The 20889-nt window shown below is 39.8% G+C and overlaps 1 protein-coding gene across 1 annotated transcript in view; it reads left to right on the top strand.

The window, feature by feature from the left end:
* The first annotated feature begins 128 nt into the window (after window positions 1-128).
* Window positions 129-20889, top strand: part of LOC102312991 (desmoglein-2) — a 31466-nt gene continuing 10705 nt past the window's right edge. The window contains exons 1-15 of the mRNA XM_042227225.1: window positions 129-339; window positions 3242-3367; window positions 3623-3781; window positions 3895-4036; window positions 4425-4582; window positions 6334-6468; window positions 6580-6765; window positions 9447-9566; window positions 9725-9867; window positions 9976-10118; window positions 10659-10880; window positions 15929-16118; window positions 16790-16961; window positions 17159-17329; window positions 17415-18170. Of these exons, the coding sequence (XP_042083159.1) occupies window positions 295-339; window positions 3242-3367; window positions 3623-3781; window positions 3895-4036; window positions 4425-4582; window positions 6334-6468; window positions 6580-6765; window positions 9447-9566; window positions 9725-9867; window positions 9976-10118; window positions 10659-10880; window positions 15929-16118; window positions 16790-16961; window positions 17159-17329; window positions 17415-18170 (2868 nt within the window). The 5' untranslated portion in view covers window positions 129-294. The remainder of the gene's footprint in view (window positions 340-3241; window positions 3368-3622; window positions 3782-3894; window positions 4037-4424; window positions 4583-6333; window positions 6469-6579; window positions 6766-9446; window positions 9567-9724; window positions 9868-9975; window positions 10119-10658; window positions 10881-15928; window positions 16119-16789; window positions 16962-17158; window positions 17330-17414; window positions 18171-20889) is intronic.

Below are 20889 nucleotides of genomic sequence, written 5' to 3'. Positions count from 1 at the left end.
TATGTTTATGAGCTTATAAGAACAATTGGGTGTAGCTTACTTTGCACTTGGCAGGTTACACGCATGCGCTCAGTGAATGCCACACCTGCAGCCAGGGTGTTGCCTTTGGTGAGTGCGTGTAACGCCCACTTGCCTTTTGTATCGCAGTAAAAGTTGTTGGCGTTGGCGTGATGTTTTTCTTTTCCAAGTCTTAAGTAGATGCCAGTGAAATTGATAGTCGTTTGAGAGCTTTTATCCAGACAGTAAGAAACTCTCCATGCCGCTGGGAGACTCCCCTGAGACGTTTCTTCAGTCATGATTCGGATTTGTTGGCCCGTGTTTGTGTTGCTACTTTTTGTGGTGAGTCCAGAAAGACTTTTGTGTCGATTAGAAAAGACTTTCATATGGAAAGTAGTTTTTTTTTTCTATGAAACAAGCTTAATTCATAATGTGATTCTTTTGTTGCTTTTATTATTTAGGTTTTTCGTCTTTTTAAAACATAAATCAATCAAAATGTATAATAGATTAAAGACAACAAATTATAGTCAAGCATTTTTAAATCTAATCACAATTATGAATAGTAAAATTAGCATTATCGTGATTTCAGTAGGCAATATGAAGCAAAACCGGTGCTAAAAAGCGATCGTCTGCTAAAACATGATGCCGTGTCATGATGTAGTTATCCCGGAGATAATTTGTAATAAATAAAATCAAATATGTGTTATAAATAATATCAAGCTGAACCTGCCGCAATTTCCTCCCCCTGTCCAAATCATTGACAAACGTGGTTTGAGAATCTGGTATATTGAGCGTTAGTTTAGAAAAGTCGACTTCCCGCAGACGTGGTTATGCGCTTATCAGGCAAAACGTCCTCAGTTTGCTGAAATAATCCCCTCCGGCACAACGTGACAACAATAAATGTATAATTTTCTGTCGTGACCCAAACAAATGAACGGCAATGTAATGACATTCATCTTTAACTTTTTTTACTAAAGTAAAATATCAGTTGGAATTGAGGCGGAGTCGACTGGATCCGCTGTCCTTGCCCAGGGCGCGCTCCAGAAGGGGAAACAGATTGTGTCGGGGGCAGCTTCACTGGCAAGACCCCGGTGTTTGCCATAAAATGATTGCTCACATTTAAACTGTTATAAATGACTTGCTTGATCTATAATCTGTCAAAAAATAGATCAAACACATCTCTCCTAAAATATATCAAGTAATTTTGAGGTAGAGGGAGCATCCCTATCAGAGGCTCTAATCAATTTTTGGAAAGTGACTGTTACTTATCCTGTTATTTATCCCGGCAAAAAGTGCCATTGACATTAAAAATTTATTTTTCGGGAGAGAGCTGGCTAGCAGAAGTTGTAACAAATAGAGCAGAACTGTGATGTGATAGGTTACCAAGGAGGACTGGATTGATTATAATATGGTTAAAATGATGCAGTCATAAAGATGCTTCAAAAAGGAATAGTTCTTCTATTTTATATCTAACCCAGGGGTCTCAAACTCGCGGCCCAGGGACCACTTACGACCGTGTCACCCCTACTGTATATTGCTGTGAAAAAATATAATGCGATTTGGCCCATTAGGTGTTTTTTCTTTGGGAGGATTTGTTTGTTGCTGAGTGCAATGTTAAAATAAGTTCTTTAAAAAGCAAAAAATATATTTATATGAAGGCAATATGAGCAGAGAGTACAAACATGTTGAGGGATTGGCTGTGTTAGTTCAGTGAGAGTTATTTGTAAAGAAAACAATTTTCACTAGCAGTCAAAAACTAATGTGTACACTTATATCTGTATTTTATTTTGTTAAATACGAACAAAATATAGCAGAAGTGCTGCCACGTGTCTGGCCAGAAAGAGAGTACATTTGTTTATTTGGTAGTTCAATGAAAGGCTTCAGTTAAGAGTGAGGGAAAAAAATTGCATCATGTTTGCAGTTTTTCTTGTTATACAATATTTAAAGTTTAAAAAACAAAACACTGCATTTTTAGACATATTTGTGGGTGTATTCTTGGGGTTTTTTCTTACTATTTGAACACGTAAGCAACCCTCCAATGAGAAGACTGCACAAGCAGTGGCCTACAGCTCATTAAGTTTGAGAACCCTGAATCTAACCCATTCATAAATCCTGTTCACTAAGGTCTATTTAACAGTATAAGTAAGCATTGTAGACTACAAAGCACACACAGAAAACTCTGAAATCACTTTTTTTTTCAGTCGCTTTTTGGCACAACACTGAAATACACTCTAGTTCAGCCTCTGCATTAACTAGGCCAGCTTGGACACGCCTGAGCTTTTTTTCCCCCTTTGTACTATTTTACCTTTTTACCGAACTAAAGTTGTTTGGTGTTGCTTGAATCAAGATGTAATTTGGATGGAATAGCTATTGGCATTCAGAACGCAAACTCAAAAGTAAAAAACTCTCAGGAAAAATTCTGTTGTTCATAACTGAATGTTATTATTATCTATAACTGTTGATTCTTCACTTTACATTCTGAAAAACCATTAGGTCACTATAATAAATACATTTGGTTTCATAGTTATAAAAGTGTGGGAAATAAGGTTCTGACCTCAGAGAGATTTCTTCAAGTGAATAGAGAGTTGTTTTTAAGTGCTCTGAATGAGTTATTTGATGGCAGTAAAAGTATACAACCACTCCTTACTTTTCTTCTCATTATTACCTTACATGCTTCAACTGAACCTTTCCAGTAGTGGCAAGAGGTGTGTCAGCTTTTGTGTTTACTGGGAAAGCTAGCAGCTTTATAGCCCCTGCAAGGTGTGTGTTTTTACATGCACAGTTTAATAGCATCTTGATTTATGATTAGTTCACAATGTATCCTGCAGAGTTTGTTGGCTGGCTGAGACGCCACACATGCATGCATACACACACACATATTTACATACATACATACATGTATACGTGTGTGTGTGTGGCGAGCATGTATGTGTGACAACTCAGCCAAAGCAAGAATTTTTGAAAGTAAAGACCTGAAACTTTCCTGCTGTGAGTGAATTATTCGCCAAGTCATATTTTACCTGCTAAAGACAAGAAGATTGACAAACAATTGCAGACTGTTGCTTTTAAGGTTTTTCAAACTGATATATAACAAAAACCTGATCTTTAAGCATCTCTCTAGGTTTTAAATTACAGACAGTAATTCCAAGAAATGCTTGACAAGGATTAAAAATGGGTGTTCTTGTTTCCTTTAAATGGCTGGTGATTTCTCCAAACATGTTTAAGCGTATGTGTTGTATTTCAGGTCCAGGCTGTTGTGACGAAAGCCAAATCTGGAGACAGTCTAATAAGAAGAAAAAGAGCCTGGCTTCCCCCACCACTGAAATTGGAGGAAAATGTGGACCACACACAAAAGACTTCTGTTGCCAGGGTGAGTCATTGATTTAGTTTTTTATTCCTTTTTATTTTGATGATCTTTTAATTTTTTATTTTAATTAAATTGATAAAAATAATTTTTATTAGGGTTAGAAAATCATGATATACAATATATTAAGGTTTTTAGCATTAACATACTAAGATATGAGGAATCTATAAGGAATCTGTGTTGTCTTTGTTGTTGTTATTGTCCTATGATTATGACATATTTGTGAATTATGCTATGCTTAGCTTTTCATCTCATTTTCAGATTCATTCAGATTTAGATGATGGTAAAGGAAATCTCAAATACTTCCTGAATGGCCGTGGCGCAAACCAAGATCCCTTCCATGTGTTTGTAGTTCACGAAAGAACTGGATTTATTCGTGTGACCCAATTACTTGACAGAGAGTTCATCAGTATGTACAATGTGAGTGAGACAAAACGGTTATTTTCCATCATGACTTCAGTGCATTCCGTATCAACAGTTCACATAAATATTTGTAACGTCTTAATTAAACCTAACGAGGTTTCCAATTTTAGCTTTCTGGTGTTGCTAGGTACAATGATGGCACTCTGGCAGAGGAAAACATCGACGTACGATTCAAGGTTACTGATCAGAATGACAATGCACCAGTGTTTGAAGACGTCTATACTGGGCGTGTGGATGAGCTTACACCGAGAGGTTAGTGCTTCGTTTTTATGAAAATTCCTCACTAATCACTAATCATGTGATGACTCCATATTCCCATATGACTAATATTCAATTAATAAATGAAAACAAAGTTTTTGTTTTTGTTACATTGCTTACAGGTTGAACTTACTTAAATGTAATGTTATACTCAAACTAAACAATGTATTATGGAACAGGGTGTTTTTTTTAATGTACATCAGCTGTGAGATGGGTTGTGTTGAAGGTATTAGGCGATACTAGAACTCTTGATGTTGTCTGTGTAGATTCTCCATCATCCAGGTCGTCGTAGTCTCAACTTTTGAAGATGCCACAGAGAGGTTTTGTTTGTTTGTTTTTGTTTTTTGAGAAATTAAAATGTCATTCCTTGATATGCTTACAGGGACTTTTGTTATGAAAGTCGCGGCAACGGATGCCGATGAACCAGACAATCCCAATTCCCAGGTTTTTCATACCATCATAGACCAGACACCATCTCATGACATGTTTTACATGAACAGTGACGGGTCCATCTTCATCAAAAACAAATTAGACAGAGAGGTATGAACTAAACCCCACACCAGTTTCAGAGCTATGTAGTTAATTTTTTATTTGAATTTTGATATTTAATGATAATAAGAATCATAATATGATTATTAATAATACAATCAGATGTTAGAATAATTATTCTAGCATCTGAATTTTAAAGTCCAATGAAAATCTAGTTTAAGACATTTTTTCAGACGGTAAAGTTCAGTAAATACATAATGCTTATTAGAGTAATGAGCAGTGATGTTAATCAACTGATATTTCTATTATTTGCCAAAAATAATTATCATCTTGGTTATTAACCATTTTATTGCAGCTCAGGTAATTTGTTTTTTGTTGTTGTTGTTAAATTCCACACTCTGGAATTCTGTTTTTATACATATGCCTTACCCTAATCTCAACAAACAACTTGGTTATCTATATATTCAGTAAACTGCTTAGAACAGCATTTTTACAGAACACCTGACCGTGAGTACGGAGAAAATATGAGAAAGTTTGCAAACATTAAACCTTTTAAACAGTTAAAACATGATATGTAATATATTTGGTGCTTAATGAAAACTCTGGATTTCAAAGTGTGTGTGTGTGTGTGTGTGTGTGTGTGTGTGTGTGTGTGTGTGTGTGTTATTTTACCCTAAAAAAAAGTTCAAAAGGACAAAGTTCAAAATATAATTTATGGGCCCTTCAAAGATGTCTACTAAATATAAATTCTACTGGAAAAAACCGTATCTAACCAAACAAAGTATATCCACCTTAACTCACAAGCTACGTCCACACTAATGCATTTTCGTTTGAAAACGCATCGTTTTCTCTCCATTTTGGCCTCCCGTCCACACTGAGATGGCGTTTTCAAAACGCTCTCAAAACTCAAAACGCTCTCAGTATGTACATGCTCTAGATAGCTTTTCTTCAAATTCTTTAATTCTCACTCACTTTTGCAACTTTGTACTTTTGTGTTACTCGCAGCAACAACTCCACCTCATTGTTAGTCCATTTAAAAAAAACCCTGTGCTTTTCCTCGACATTTCGCCGCGACGTTTCAAAGAGATGGAAAGTAAATAAACGGCAGACAGAAATGAGGCAGGCCGAATCTTCTTGCTTTTCACGCATGCGCAATACTGGAACATAAGCGCTTTCAGCCGTTTCAATGTGGACGCACAACTCTGTGAATACGCCTGAAAACGCTAGTGTGGATGTGGAGCGTTTTCAGACAAAAATGCCATTTTAAATCTATCCGGGCTAGTGTGGACGTAGCACAAACTGACCTAACCACAAAGACGCTGCAGGGTTACCTTTATAGTGGTTTGGCCATAATATTTACATACAATAGGGGAAACAGAACAAACACCAATAACTTAAACTGACTTATACTTGTAAATGGGAAGTTTTAGAACAAAGTGACTAATGAAGCTTCAATCTGTGTGGAAGCTGGGGGGAAAAGTCATGAAACTTTGTTCTGGTCTCTTTGTGACCAGAACAAAGAGACTTGGAGTTAGAGAAACAGTCTTTTTAGTACGAGCTCCTATGGTCCTTCTCTAATCCTGCACTGGAGAACATGAGGCAAAGGCAAATTCATGGACTATACTAGTCACCAAATTTATATCAGTGGACAGTTTTTGTTTTTTTCCCTTTGATCACTGAAAGTGTTCCTGGTTAGCTATTTTGCCTACCTACCTAATGGATAGCTAACCAGAAATATTGCTACAGTAAAGTGTGATGCAGTCTCTCTAAGAAATTAGTAACTTATTGGTCTGTGATTTCAGAAATGTGATCAGTATATCCTGACAGTAAAAGGTCAGGACCTAAATGGTCAACCAGAGGGGAACACTGGAACTGCCACTGTTACTATAGCTGTTGGTGATGTGAATGACAACCTACCAACTCTGGAAAAAGAGCAGGTAGTTTTCTTTCTTGCTCTCTTTTAAATCAACTGTGTAGTTATTTACAAATATATGCAACATATTGCTGAAATAACCCCTATGATTTTTTTTTATATTCTCCACCTATAGTATGAAGGTAGCATTGAGGAGAACACAGAAGGTGTGGAGGTGATGAGAATCAAAGCACAGGACCTGGACCTGCAAGGCACTGACAACTGGGAAGCTGTATTTGATATTGTCAAGGGCAACGAGGCTGGGTATTTTAGCATTAAAACAGATCCCAACACCAACGAGGGAATCCTAATGCTTGATAAGGTACTGCAGTTTGAAATGAAACATGTTATTATTACCGTATTTCCCGGACTACAGAGCGCACCTGAATATTAGCCGCACAAGCTAAAATCAGGGGAAAATCCTGTTTTGTACATACATTAGCCGCACCTGACTAAAAGCCGCAGGTGTTTCAATGTTGACTTATCATATGTAAGAGAATATGCACAAAGGGAATTGTCAGGAAAGAGATGGCTGTTTGGAGACATCACTTTTATTAATATTTTGAAAAACAAGTTATGGGTACATATTTGCATAACTTTTTAGGTATATGTGCAAGTGCCGGTAATTACAAGTACGAAACATGTACTGTGCTTCATAAACGAGTAACAAATGTAGTACATAACAATAACCTACAGCACACCAGAACAATAGATTCGGCCTACCTTTTAGGCTCAGGTGCAGTGACACGGCTTTAACAAGAAGAAAAGTCAGTATAGCTGGGTTTCATTTGACGTAGACGTGACGTCGACGTAAAGCGCGAAATTTGACTGGAGGGCGGAAGTGAAAAAGATCAGCGCAAAATCACAGACAGACAGTACGCAAAATGCCTTTGTCCTGTTGTGTTTACGGATGCTCCAGTAGGTCGACCCGAGAAACTGATAAACGGTATTTTAGGGTACCAAAAATAGCCCAACGAAGAGGAGAAAAATGGAAAATTCTAACCGAAAAACGTAGGAAAAATGGATTTTAAATTTACGTTTACAGTCGGGAGGAGCAGAGTCTGCCAATGCCCGTGTCTGCAGCGACCACTTCGTCAGAGGTAATGTTATGTTTGCAAACGAACTTATTAGCATTATGTTGTCGTTAAATTCTCGTTTACTTAGTGCTTTTAAGTTAGTAGTCTAATATTGACTTGATTGGGACTATAGGCTGCCCAAGTGCTTTGGATGACGAAGAGTCGGAGGACTGGGCTCCGACGGTCAATCTCGGCTACGAACGAAAACCCAGATCGGAATCAGTTCTCAAACGAGAGAAAAGAATGAAGCTTAAGGCAGAACAGCATCGATGTGCAGAGGCGATTTTGGATATGCAACAGACGGCTGAGAGCCCGGATTTGAGCCTAGTGACAGTGGAGAAAAGCCGCTACCGCTAACTGTTAGCGTGTTTAAGATAAAGCAATATAAGAACAAACACTCACCCTTGCAAACACCAAACTGTATCCATCACGGAGACGTTTTGTTCCAAGGTTATGGACCCACTCGCTGACAAAAAAATTGTACGCCTCCAGACTCTTGAAAGCTTTCATTTGCTGCCTAGTGTAGTAAGAAGTCTGGAGGACCAAGTAGTTGGTGATATCCACAGCCTCGATAGTAGGCAAATCCTTTACTTCTGTGGTGTATTCGGACATTTTCAAAGAATACGGATCACGTCCGATATATTTTTTAACTATCTGTTTATATCTCTCCCGAGAAACGGGGTCTAAAGTTGCACAATAGCTGCTCTCCTGACTCTCCACAGTGTCCTCCATGTTTACTTCCGCCCTCCACTCAAAAATCGCGCTGCCTCCGCACGTCATCAGAACCACGTGACTGCAACCCAAGTATTCACCATCTTTCTCTTCTTCCTGCGCACTAAAACCACCAAAGTCCTCTTCTCCAGTGTCGGATACAAACAGGCTCAGGATGGCTTCGTCATCCACTCTCCGCTTCTCTCCTTCGTTGTCACTTTCAAAACCAAAGAAATCCTCGTTGTCAGTGTCAGAGTCGAACACCCTCAGAAGGGCCGTGGCGGTGTCCTCCTCTCCATCATGCAGCAGTCCAGCCCTTCAAAATCCGTTGGTGATCGTGGATGTTTTCACACTTTTCCACGCTGTCAGAATCCACCGGTGGAGTTGGGCATAACTTGCTTTTCGCAAGTTTATCGCCGCTCATCATCCACGCCTCCCGCTGAACGCGTAGCGCTACTTTGAAGTTTGTTTTTCGCGCTACTTCGTACGGCACTACGTTGCCTGGCGGACGGACATGTGACTAACATACCACTCTTGAACCCCGATCCTTCCGCCAGGCAACGTAGTGCCGTACAACAGCGGAACAAACAAAACAAATCGTCTTACGATATGACAAAAATCACGGACAATCCATAGAAAAGCCGCACCTGACTAAAAGCCGCAGGGTTCAAAGCTTGTGCAAAAAGTAGCGGCTTATAGCCCGACAATTACGGTAATTGTATTATTATTACTTATTCTGTTATTCATATTGTTATTAAATCCTAGTCTTTAATACAGCATAAAAACAATGCAAATAGAAATCTTGATATCTCAGAGCATATGCATTTTAAACACCAAATCTGGTGGAATAGTCCAGTGTCCGTTTGATCAAATTGTCCGGCAAACTGTACTGTCCAGAAAAACAAATACATGTTTTATATTGTGAAATAGTTTAATTTTTTCGGTTAGTTAAGTAGTGCATGCCCATGAGATCATCATCTCTTATCTGACTGTTCTTGGGTCTGCCTAAAATTTTGTCCATATAATTATGAATAGAATTTCTGTATATCTTTGACATTTTCTTTAACCTCATGTACTAATTGGCAGTAAGTTTGTGAATAATTAATGATTAATTGTTTTCATTTAACTCAGGAAGACCATTAATAAATGCAAACATCTGTCATTATTATGATGAATTGTAACAGATAATCTTTGTTTCTGTCTGTCATCTGTGTAGGCTGTGGACTATGAAGATGTAAAAGACATTGAACTTGGACTATCTGTGAGGAACAAGGCTCAGCCATATGGATCTGGGACAAGTGCTGGAATAACTATTGGAGGAGGGGGGGGAGGAGGAGGGGGTGGAGCTGGAGGGGGAGGGGGTGGTGCGGGGGGAGCAGGGTCTGGAGGTAAGGAGGGGTGTGCAAACTGGAAAGACTAGACATAAAGAAAAAAGAAGATTTCTGGAATGGACACCCTTTACCTAATAAATCCTAAATCAAAATCAATGTGAAGAACCAGCCTGAAGGGGCAAAGTTTGATCCCAAAGTTAAAGCCATTCATATCTCAGAGGGAAGCACCTCCTTCAACATTAAAGATGTTATTGCCAGCTACCCTGCAATAGATGTAGACACTAGGAAACCCGCTCAAAATGTCAGGTCAGTGCATATACAAATAAGTGCACATTAAAGCCACTAAAACTAAACTACAGTGTCAATTTCACCTTTCATTCACCGTAATAACAATATAGCTTATTTCTGCTGTAGGTATATTAAGGGATTCGACCCTAACAACTGGCTAACTATTGACCCAGTCACAGCTGAGATCAAACTGAACAAGATGCCTGACAGGGAATCTCAACACTTGGTCAATGGGACATATTTTGCCAAGATACTCTGCGTTTCAGAAGGTATGCTGCTTTACTGTATAAATGCCGACACTTCAAAAATTATTTACGTAAGGGGAGTACCCTTGAAAAGTAGCTTTGGAATTGCAACCCCTGGGAATTTCTCACTTATTAGTCAAGCCAACTTCCTTTACTGTGAAATTAAAAAACATAAATGTAACACAACCGGTGATAGTTTTTACTAAACATAATATTGTCAACAAATTGCCTGATATTATGTAGACGAAAAAATTATTATTTACTGTCAGGGTATTGATGCATGATTAAAAACCTAATGCAACATAACTACAAGTGCATCACATTGCTGGCTAAATACATCTGTACGGTCTGTATAATGCCGACTTGTCATGAATAAAAACAAAATGGCTATTCAGGAGTAAGATTCATGTAAATAAACAAAATCAATATTAGTTTTACTTTTTGTCCAAACATAGTAACAGTAAAGCAAATAGTTCTTGAACTTATCTCTGACAAAATGGACATAATCAAAGGAAAAATGTTAAATTCTTGCTTTTTATTTCTTTTTTTTTTTTAATTTACCAGACACACCTGATAAAACAGCCACTGGCACCATAGCCATCCAAGTGGAGGATTTTAATGACCACTGCCCCATCTTGACAAGTAACATGGAGACTATGTGCACAACAGTGGATGCTGTTATAGTGAACGCTAATGATGAGGATGCATTTCCCAATGGACCTCCTTTTGTGTTTGAGATCCTCCCAGAAGGCACTAAGGGAAAATGGCAAGTGGAGCATCTTAATGGTGAGTAGAAAACATCACCACAATATCATGAGTGTGGTACATTCAGAGACTGAACCACCGACTGGCCAAAGAAGATGAGTGTGTACTTGCTCTCTTCTCTGTGTTAACTTCTTCTTGTCCAAATTTATCTGACTTTTTACAGTTAAGAAATAGACTCCAAGGAAGGATGGCTCAAATGTGATTGGTCACTTTCAAAACAGTACCACAACAAACCTATGTGACGAACTGTTTTCAAAAAAAAATTTAAATAAACAAAATGAACTTTAATTGCAGATACGGTGCTTTATTTAAGTGATTTAGCAAGGGAAAAGCAAATGGCTCAATCAGTTAATAATAATCACATAATTAAATCAATTTAAATTTTAGAAAAAAGTAAAAATCTTAAATAATCAAAGCTAAATTGTTGCTGTATATCTATTGGTTTTATTGAAGTTTTAGTGGAAGAAAGAGAAGACACTCTGGCTATAGAGGATCTTCTGCTCGCTATGACAAAACTACAAAGAAATAAAGGCTAATGGTTACCTGCAAAGAGTTTTATACATCCTCTTCCCTCCACCTTTCCATCTTCACATGGCCAATATTTGCATCCAGTCACTTGATGTGACATCCAAGTATCGTCTCACCTTCTCCCTGTGACCTCTCACATAAAAGTTTTGACCACTTTCTAGCAAAAGCTACTTTATTACAGTTATCACATTAGTTCACTATATTTCACTTCAATTTGCGTGATTCCTTTTTACTTCTGTATATGTATATACATATATACACAGTCCAGATCAAAAGTTTAAGACCACTTGAAAAAATGGCAAAAAATCATATTTTGCATGGTTGGATCTTAACAAGGTAAAATGTAGAGCTTTCAACATGCTACAAGAAGAAATGGGAGTGAGACAAAACATTTTTTTGGTCACACTGTCATGACCTTCTGACGTCAAAGGCAAAAAAAACTTTTCCCAATTTGAACGTGGTTGGGTTGTTGAACTGCACAAGTATGGTCTCTCGCAGCACACCATCACTGCTGAGGTGGGGCACAATAAGACAGTCATTTGGAATTTCTTAAATGATCCTAAGGATTGTGGAACAAAAAAGTCAAGTGGAAGACCCCAACGTTACTGGCATGACAAGCAGATGCCACCTGAGATGTTCTCTACGCGCCACAGTGGAGGGGACGTCATAATGGTCTCGGGTGCTTTTTCCTTTGGTGGAACAATGGCGCTTCAGGAGGTGCAGGGGCGTCAAACGGCCGCTGGCTATGTCCAGATGTTGCAGAGACCATCACTCATGATTGAGAGCCCTCGTCTGTGTGTTAACGACTATGTTTTTCAACAGGACAATGCTGCAGTACACAATGCCTGCAGGACAAGGGACTTCTTCAAGGAGAATAACATCACTCTTTTGGACCATCCTGCATGTTTCCCTGATCTAAATCCAAATAAGAACCTTTGGGGATGGATGGCAAGGGAAGTTTACAAAAATGGACAACAGTTCCAGACAGTAGATGCCCTTTGTGCAGCCGTCTTCACCACTTGGAGAAATCTTCCCACTTACCTCCTGAAAATGTTTGCCCCAACTAATTTTTGAAGTGATCAACAATACGGATCAACAACGGTGGAGCTACTCTGAGTTCATGTTTGGAACTTTGATTGACCCCTCGCTGACAAGACTGGCTACAGATACCGACTACAGAATGAAGCAATTGTCAGCGACCTCATTTACATAGATGTAGCTGTTCACCAAGAGCGAATGAGACATTGATTCACTGACCCACATCACCAGGATGTACAACAGCGACATTGGAATGTCGTTCGGACTGGAGAAATATAGTTGGATGATAAAAAGGAGAGGGAAGGTAGTCAGAACTGAGGGGATCAAACTACCAGAAGGCAACATTGCAGACATTAAGGACAGCTACAAGCACCTTCAAATCTCACAGGCAAATGGGAACCATGAAGAGGCCACTAAGAAAGCTGCAACCACCAAGTACCTGCAAAGAGTCAGGCAAGTCCTGAGGAGTCAACTGAACAGTAAGAACAAGATCCGGGCCATCAACATCTTCGCCCTGCCTGTAATCAAGTACCTTGCTGGGACAATAAGCTGGCCACAGGAGGAGATAGAAGTCACTGACGTCAAGAGCAGGCAGTTCCTGACCATGCACGGAGGGTTTCACCACAAGTCCAGCACCCTGAGACTGTGTGCTATGCGGAAGAAAGGAACCAGGGGACTAGTGAGTGTCAGTACAACATTCCATATTGAGACAACATATGTCCACCAGTACATCAGGAAGATGATCATGATCAACCGCGTGTGAATACCTCAGGCAGCACAAACCCAAGAAGGAGGACTAACCATCATGGAAGGACAGGCCCCTGTACAGTATGTAGCACCGGCAGATATAGGAAGTGGCTGACATTCAGAAATCCTACCAGTGACTGGACAAAACTGGACTGAAAGACAGCACAGAGGCACTAATCATGGCAGCAGAAGAACAAGCTCTGAGCACAAGATCCATAGAGGCTGGGGTCTATCACACCGGGTAAGACCCGACGTGTAGGATGTGTAAAGGTGCCCCTGAGTCCAGCACATAACAGCCGGGTGCAAGATGCTAGCAGGCAGGGCATACATGGAACACTATAACCAAGTGACTAGCACAGTATACAGGAACATCTGTGCCGACTATGGCCTGAAAGTCCTGAGGTCAAAATGGGAGGTCGAGAATGACCGAGCTAAGAAGTCCTGTGGGACTTCCAGATACAGATGGACAAAATGGTGATGGCTAAACAACCAGACATAGTAGTGGCGGGCAATCAGAAGAAGACGGCTGTAGTGATAGACGTAACAAATACCAACTGACAGGAGCATCAGGAACAAGAGACACAAGAAGCTGGAGAAGTGCCAGTGGCTCAGGGAAGAGCTCGGGACGATGTGGAGAGTGAAGGTAACAGTGGTCCCAGTGGTAATTGGAGTGCTCAGTGCAGCGACCCCCAAGCTAGGCGAGTGGCTCCAGCAGATCCCAGGAACAACATCTGAGATCTCTGTCCAGAAGAGCACAGTCCTAGGAACAGCGCAGAACCCTCAAGCTCCCAGGCCTCTGGTAGAGGACCCAAGCTAGGAGGATAAAGACTGCGCAGGGGCGAGCCGGGAATATTTTTTTATATAATACACACTACGGAATTATTTAGCAAAGGAAAATTTGTGTTGACAGCGCTTCAAACCCTTGGCCTTCTCTCAAGGAGCTTCATGATGTAGTCACCTGAAATGGTTTTCACTTCACAGGTGTTCTCTGTCAGGGTTCATTTGTGGATTTCTTGCCTTCTTAATGGGGTTGGGACCATCAGTTATGTTGTGCAGAAGTCAGGTTGGTACACAGCTGACAGCCCTATTTGACAACTGTTAGAATTCATATTATGGCAAGAACCAATCAGCTAAGAAAGAGAAATGACAATCCATCATTACTTTGAAAAGGTTAGTCAGTCTGGAAAATTGCTAAAACTTTGAATGTTCCCAGTGTACAGTCAGCAAAAACCATCAAGCGCTATAGAAAAACTGCTCGAGAAAAGGAAGACAGAGTCACCTCTGCTGCTCAGGATAAATTAATCTGAGTCACCAGCCTCAGAAATTGCAAGTTAACAGCACCTCAGACTGGAGCCCAGGTAAATGCCCCATAGAGTTGCAGCAGAGAGTCAGTCTCTACATCAACTATTCAGAGGAGACTGCATGAATCAGGCCTTTATGGTCAAATAGCTGCTAAGAAACCACCACTCAGGAACAGCAACAAGCAGACACACTGAACCAGTATGGAGTTAGTTGGACCATCATTTATTTTTCAAAAGAAAAATGACTCAAAACACACCTCCAGGCTGTATGAGAGCTATTTGACCAAGAAGGAGATTGATGAAGTGCCACACAAGATGGCCACAGTCACCTGACCTGAACCCAGTTAGATGTTTTGGAATGAAAAGGCACAAGGGCCAACAAGTGTCTCTCTGGGGCACACCTTCAGTACTGTTGGAAAACGGTTTCAGGTGACTTCCTCATGAAGTTCATTGAGAGAATGTAAAGTGTGCAAAGTAAAGGGTAGCTATTTTAAAGAATCAAAAATATAAAACATGTTTTGAGTTGTTTCACTCTTTTTTGTTTACTACATGATTCCATATGTGTTCATTCATGGTTTTGATACCTTCAGTGAGAATCTACAATGTAAATAGTCATGAAAATAAAGACTGCCACCCAGTCCTCCTCCACTACTTCTCCTGAATCCACAGCTTCACCTCTCACATGTTGGAGCTCCAAAAACCCTTCCCTGCCACCACAGCTGTATAAGTACCACACCATGTACTATATAAGGTGCACCTGTGTACCTGGCTACATCATCAGCTACACCCCTACCAACTTTATTAGACATGTTATTAGGCACAGTACAATTGTAGCCTAATATGCTGGCTACTTTGAGATTTGTTTTAGCTAACTAAGCAGCAAACCCCAGATCAAGTACAGTACCTTTTTTGTTAAAGCATATAGTTACGGCTGTATCAGGTGACCCTGAATCCTCCCTTAGTTTTGCTGCATTAGGCTTAGGCTGCTGGGGAATTCCCATGATGCATTGATTTCTTCTTCAGTCACCTTTGTCACTCATTATGTGTTAATAGGCCTCTCTGAATTGACTCATACTTGTTATTAATCTCTTCTCTCTTCCACAGCATGTCTTTTATCCTGTCTTCCTTCTCTCACCCCAATCGGTCGCAGCAGATGGCCCCGCCCCTCCCTGAGCCTGGTTCTGTCTGAGGTTTCTTCCTGTTAAAAGGGAGTTTTTCCTTCCCACTGTCGCCAAAGTGCTTGCTCATAGGGGGTCATATGATTGTTGTTTTTCTCTGTATGTATTACTGTAGGATCTACCTTACAATATAAAGCACTTGAGGCGACTGTTGGATAATTAAAATTTAATTGAATTTTATTAAGGCAGTAGCAACAATCCCACCACAATTTCTACAGAAATTATATAATCTAATTCATGTTCATTTTGTTTCACATATTTTTCTGTTTTCTGACAGACACTGCAGCTATCTTGCGGTCTCGGGAGTCTCTTTGGCCTGGTATTTATGAGGTGGAATTTTTGGTGAAGGATCAGCAGGGGCACATGTGTCAAGATCCACAGAAAGTCAAGGTTGAAGTTTGCACCTGTGAGGATGGAATCATGTGTGGAAAAAAAGGCGCCAAGGGTCAGCCAAGCAAAGAAGCGAAGTTGGGACCTGCAGGCATTGGGCTGTTACTCCTGGGCCTATTACTCTTGTTGTGTAAGTGTTAATTCATCCTAATTGCCATAATGTATTGGTTTTGGTTTTGGATAATTAAGAGAAGAGGGAAACCACCTTAACGTTTTTTAAATAAACAGCTGCTGCTGACAGATGTAAGACTATGATACATTTATTGTTACTTTATTGTGTATATAAATTATAGCTTCTTCCTTGAAGGATTACTGCACCCTCATACCTTACATTTAAGGTTAATTAAAACTTGGTTTTACAGTGATTCCGTTGTTGCTACTCTTCTGCAAATGTGGAGGTGCTGCAACCTTCCCAGACCTCTTTACTGAGATGCCATTTGATACAAAGTCACATCTCATCAACTACCATACTGAACGTCAGGGAGAGAACACGGTGAGAATTGTATTTTCTTCACTGCACTGAAGAATATTGGCTAATGTGGTGATGCCTACATGAAAGTTGTGTCAAAGTGATTTTTAACTTTGTACTAACATGTACATTTTTGGCGCAATTATAGGACGTGCCACTACTGAACTTGCCAACACAACTGGATGGAGATGTCTTAAATGTAGCCATGGCTCAAAAACCTGTAGCAATGGATGCGTTGGGCAGTTTTGATTTCGCACAATCTGTTGGATCCATTAATAGGCTGAACGGGGCTAACTACCAAGGTAGTTACAGAAAAGAAATTTGGGGCATGAACCAACAGGATCCAAGTGGTTTCTACTCTGAGACTGAGACAAGAGAATCGTTGGGAGGTGTAGGACTTTATGATGGGATGGCTCTGCCAGACCACTTTTTGAGGCAATATTACGATCAGGTAAGAAATCTCATGAGTTGGAAAGGTTCAGTAGCTAATGAAAAGCAAAGCAGAGATTTGAATTAATTATAGGGACGTGTTTTGATTAGCCCTTAAGGCTGAAAACGTATTTAGTTGTTCATAAAAATTCCTTGCACATACCAAGAGTTGACATGAAAAATACTATCTGAATAATGGTGTCCTTTTTACTTCAACAGAAAGTCACTGATGGAAATGATAACCTTGGCGTGAAAGATGGTTTGTTGGTGTATGATTATGAGGGCCAAGGGTCCTCTGCTGGCTCAGTAGGCTGCTGTAGCCTTTTGGAGTCAGACAATGACCTTCAGTTTCTTGATGACCTTGGACCAAAGTTTAAGACTCTCGCAGAGGTGTGCAGTGGCAAGACAATTTCTTGTGATGACAAACAAGCGCTACCCATTACCCCTAATGCCTACATCAATACTCAAACCTCAGTATCAAGTTTCGATGAGTGTACAAAAACTGTCCCCTCCACCCAAACTGGAGCCAACCATGCCCAAAGTGGAGCAGAGTATGGTCATGAAGACAACCAAGCATTCTGAAATGGCAAAGGAAAGTACAACTGCAGTGAGGGAAGGGATGAATACAATGACAAGAGGGTTGGCAAATCAAGGCCAGATGGTCCTAATACAGCAACAGCAGCCTGTCTACTACACAACCACTCCTGTGTTGCAGCCAATGCATTACGTAGTCCAACCACAGGTTCAGAACACTATGATCCTGGCTGAAGCACCAACCACCAACCTTCAAGGCCTGATACTGGTTAACAACACGCAATCTGGACCTGCCCAAGGAGTATTTGTTCAGGGAAACACTCTCTTGTCCAGTGGACAAGCCCAGGAGCCCACCATGGTGCTGGTGGATAACAGTGGTGCCCAGCGGAGTCATGCAAACTTGATCCAAGCTACAAACTTGTCTGGCTCTCAGACCATGAAGGTTGTAGAGGGTAAGGTCCCTGCAGGGTCAATGAAAGTGCGGAAGGGGAATCAGGCTTCCTATGTTGAGGGAGGTCCTCTACAACCAGGAGACCTTCCTGGTTCTCAAAAAATCCTAATGGTCAGAGAGAACTTTGTTCAAGATGCAAATGGTCTGCCAAAGAAGGCTGAGGTCTTTGGCTCTGAAAGAATTCTCTACAAGGACAGCCAATCCACTGGCTCTATGACCAGTAAGTTTGGGTCCTCTACTGTTACAGTATCCGCTGGCCCTGTATCCCACAAAGTACAGGAGAAATTCACTTAACTGAGAAAGGCAAAAGTGCAAACTTTTGGCAAAGATATGTTCCAGGTCTATTCTTATGACTTCACTATGTGCATATGAGGTTATGGGTGGGAGCTGTGCTGCTTAATTTTCTTGTATGCTACATGGAAACATGCAAAAGATCTCTGTAATGGTTTAAATGTTTAATAGTACAGATAGTAAATGAAATGTTCATTGCAAATTGTTTAATATAGTATTCAACACCTTACAATAAATACTAGTAAGGTCTTTTCACTTTTCTTTTCACTTTATAAACCACTACTATTTCCTTGTGTCCTGTCTTTTTTCTGGTCTCTTCTCTTTCCCCTCATTATCAACTGGTCTCAGCAAATGACTGCCCCAGTTTGAGCCTGGTTCTCCCAGAAGTTTCTTCCTGTTAAATGGGACGGGATTTTTTTTCCTGTTGTTGAATGCACTTGCTGTAGGGGTCATGACTGCTGGTGTTTCTAGTGTAGGGGCTTTACCTTACAATATCAAGTGCCTTGAGACACTGGTTGTTGTGAATTCGCTCTAAATAAATAAAATTGAATTAATGGCTACAAATATATAACTTTGTTATAACCATTATTTTAACTTGTTTGTTTTCTTTCTAATATGGAAACTTTATGATGCGTGTGTATGTTAACTGTGTTAACTCTGAACGTGAGAGAGTGACTGATGGGACTACTTCCAGCTTAAAGATAGCTGGCTCCTTACTAACACTGTGCAACTAAAGCCTCCAAAGTAGTCCTGCTGTGTATAGGGAAAATCCTATTTTGCTCTCCTTCATACCAGCTTCAACTGGTTTGGCTTTACCTGTAGCTTTTGTTGTCTTGAGTGGGCTGATTTTGCTCTGTTTGCTAGATGTGGAGGCACAGGGGAATTCATAAGATTTATATTCCTAAGATAGGAAGCAATTAGAAGTAAATGTTGGATAACATGGGGACCCTGTTTTGTGTTGCATGTTCACACACTTTCAACTCAGTAATTCATTGACATTTTTCAGTTGTTTGAATGTTGTATTAGGGTTTCATTCATTTCCTTTTGAATGTATAATTTTTAATGGTTAGAAATTGTAAAAACTCAATCCATTTATTACCATATATTTGAACACTCATGTGGTGGCCTAATATCAATGGTAAAGCATGTATTGGGGAAAAACATTTATGCTTAAGATAATAAAATCTTTGGTATGGAGCACTTAAAGGTCTGCAAGTGTTTTATGTTCACTTTTCTCCATGTGTCAGTTCCACGTTTTTCTACCATGAACTCAAATTTGGAATATAGTGAGTTCATTTTTGTTATTTAATTATTTAAATCTATTTTTTTTTAATATTGGTAAATTGACTGGTTCATAGCACTTTTCATAACACTCAAAGAATATCATAGAGTGATGCTACGCTTTCTTTTGGTAAAATAAATTGAAAAGGCTTCATACAAGCACTGATAAATAAACACAATAATAACAGCTCATTTACATGTATTGCCCAGATGCAATCTTTGTCTACACAGGGAATAAACTCTCACCATCATGTAGACACCAGACTGATAATGCAATGCATCAAGACCTTGAATCCAGTTTGTTTGTTTTTTCCCCTGTCTTTGTACAAGGACGTTACAAACCAATAGTATGCTGAGGTTCGAGGAGTTGAATCACAAATTTTCCATTACATTTCCATCCTTTCAATCATTTTTTATCACTTTTATAGTATAATATTTGGATGCAAAATATAGGATTAAGATTGATTTGTTTTCATGAGAGACGTGACCAGTTAAGAAAGCCATTTGGTGCTTTATCAAAATCCATTATTTGTGTAGTAGTTATCACAAAGGAGATTACAGCTGGAATTGCAATATTTACTGTGGAAATGAGGATCAGGTTTGTCATGTATCAGGTACCAGAGTCACTATAAGTCTAGCTGCCATACAGATTCTGCATAAGTAATTTGTTACTGAATTGGTTGTGAAATTCGATTACTGTAGCCACAAGTTATTTTTGATAAAATCAGGACTAGCGAAGGGTAGTTGAAACTCTCAGCAAAGGAGTGCCTTGAGTGACTGATACACGCTGTTTGTGATGTTTGGTGAGTCATTTCAATGTTTATCATGTGTAAAAATGATTAGAAAAGTCACACCAATAATTTAAGTAAAACCAAAAAACAAAACAAAAACTCTTTAAACAGGTGTGTGTGTTCCATTGCTGATACCCCATTGGTGACAAGGAGTCTCACTCTGCACATAACTTAGTTGGAGCTGGACGTGCTCTTGTTGATGAAGGGCACTTTTTAACCCTTTTACTTTTCATTCCAATGAAGCTGTAGGTGGAAAGCGCAGAGCACATCGCACACCCTTGTTGTTTCAGACTTGACACTAAGACAAAAGTAAACAAATACAGAGACAGAGACCAGAAACAAACAAGGAGACAAAACTGACTAAATAAAGGAATGCAGGGAGGACACAGAGAGACTAAACATGAGAAGGAGAACTGACAAAATTAAACAAGGAACTAAGTGTCAGGAGTGTCGTGTGTGGAGGTGTGGAAGAGATGACCCAAAAGCAGGACTCACGGTGCAGAAATGATGAGGATTTATTGGAGCGGGTGAATGAACAGAGCAGGAACGATGGAGTGGCTGGCTGGCTGAAAGACTGGATGAATGGCTGACTAACTCATCTT

The sequence above is a fragment of the Haplochromis burtoni genome, unplaced genomic scaffold (genome assembly GCF_018398535.1).
Source record: "Haplochromis burtoni strain Fernald_Lab_line unplaced genomic scaffold, NCSU_Asbu1 Contig_249, whole genome shotgun sequence".
In the NCBI taxonomy this organism is placed as follows: Eukaryota; Metazoa; Chordata; class Actinopteri; order Cichliformes; family Cichlidae; genus Haplochromis; species Haplochromis burtoni.
Note: the sequence above shows the minus strand (reverse complement) of the source record. Positions and strands in the feature narration are given on the sequence as shown.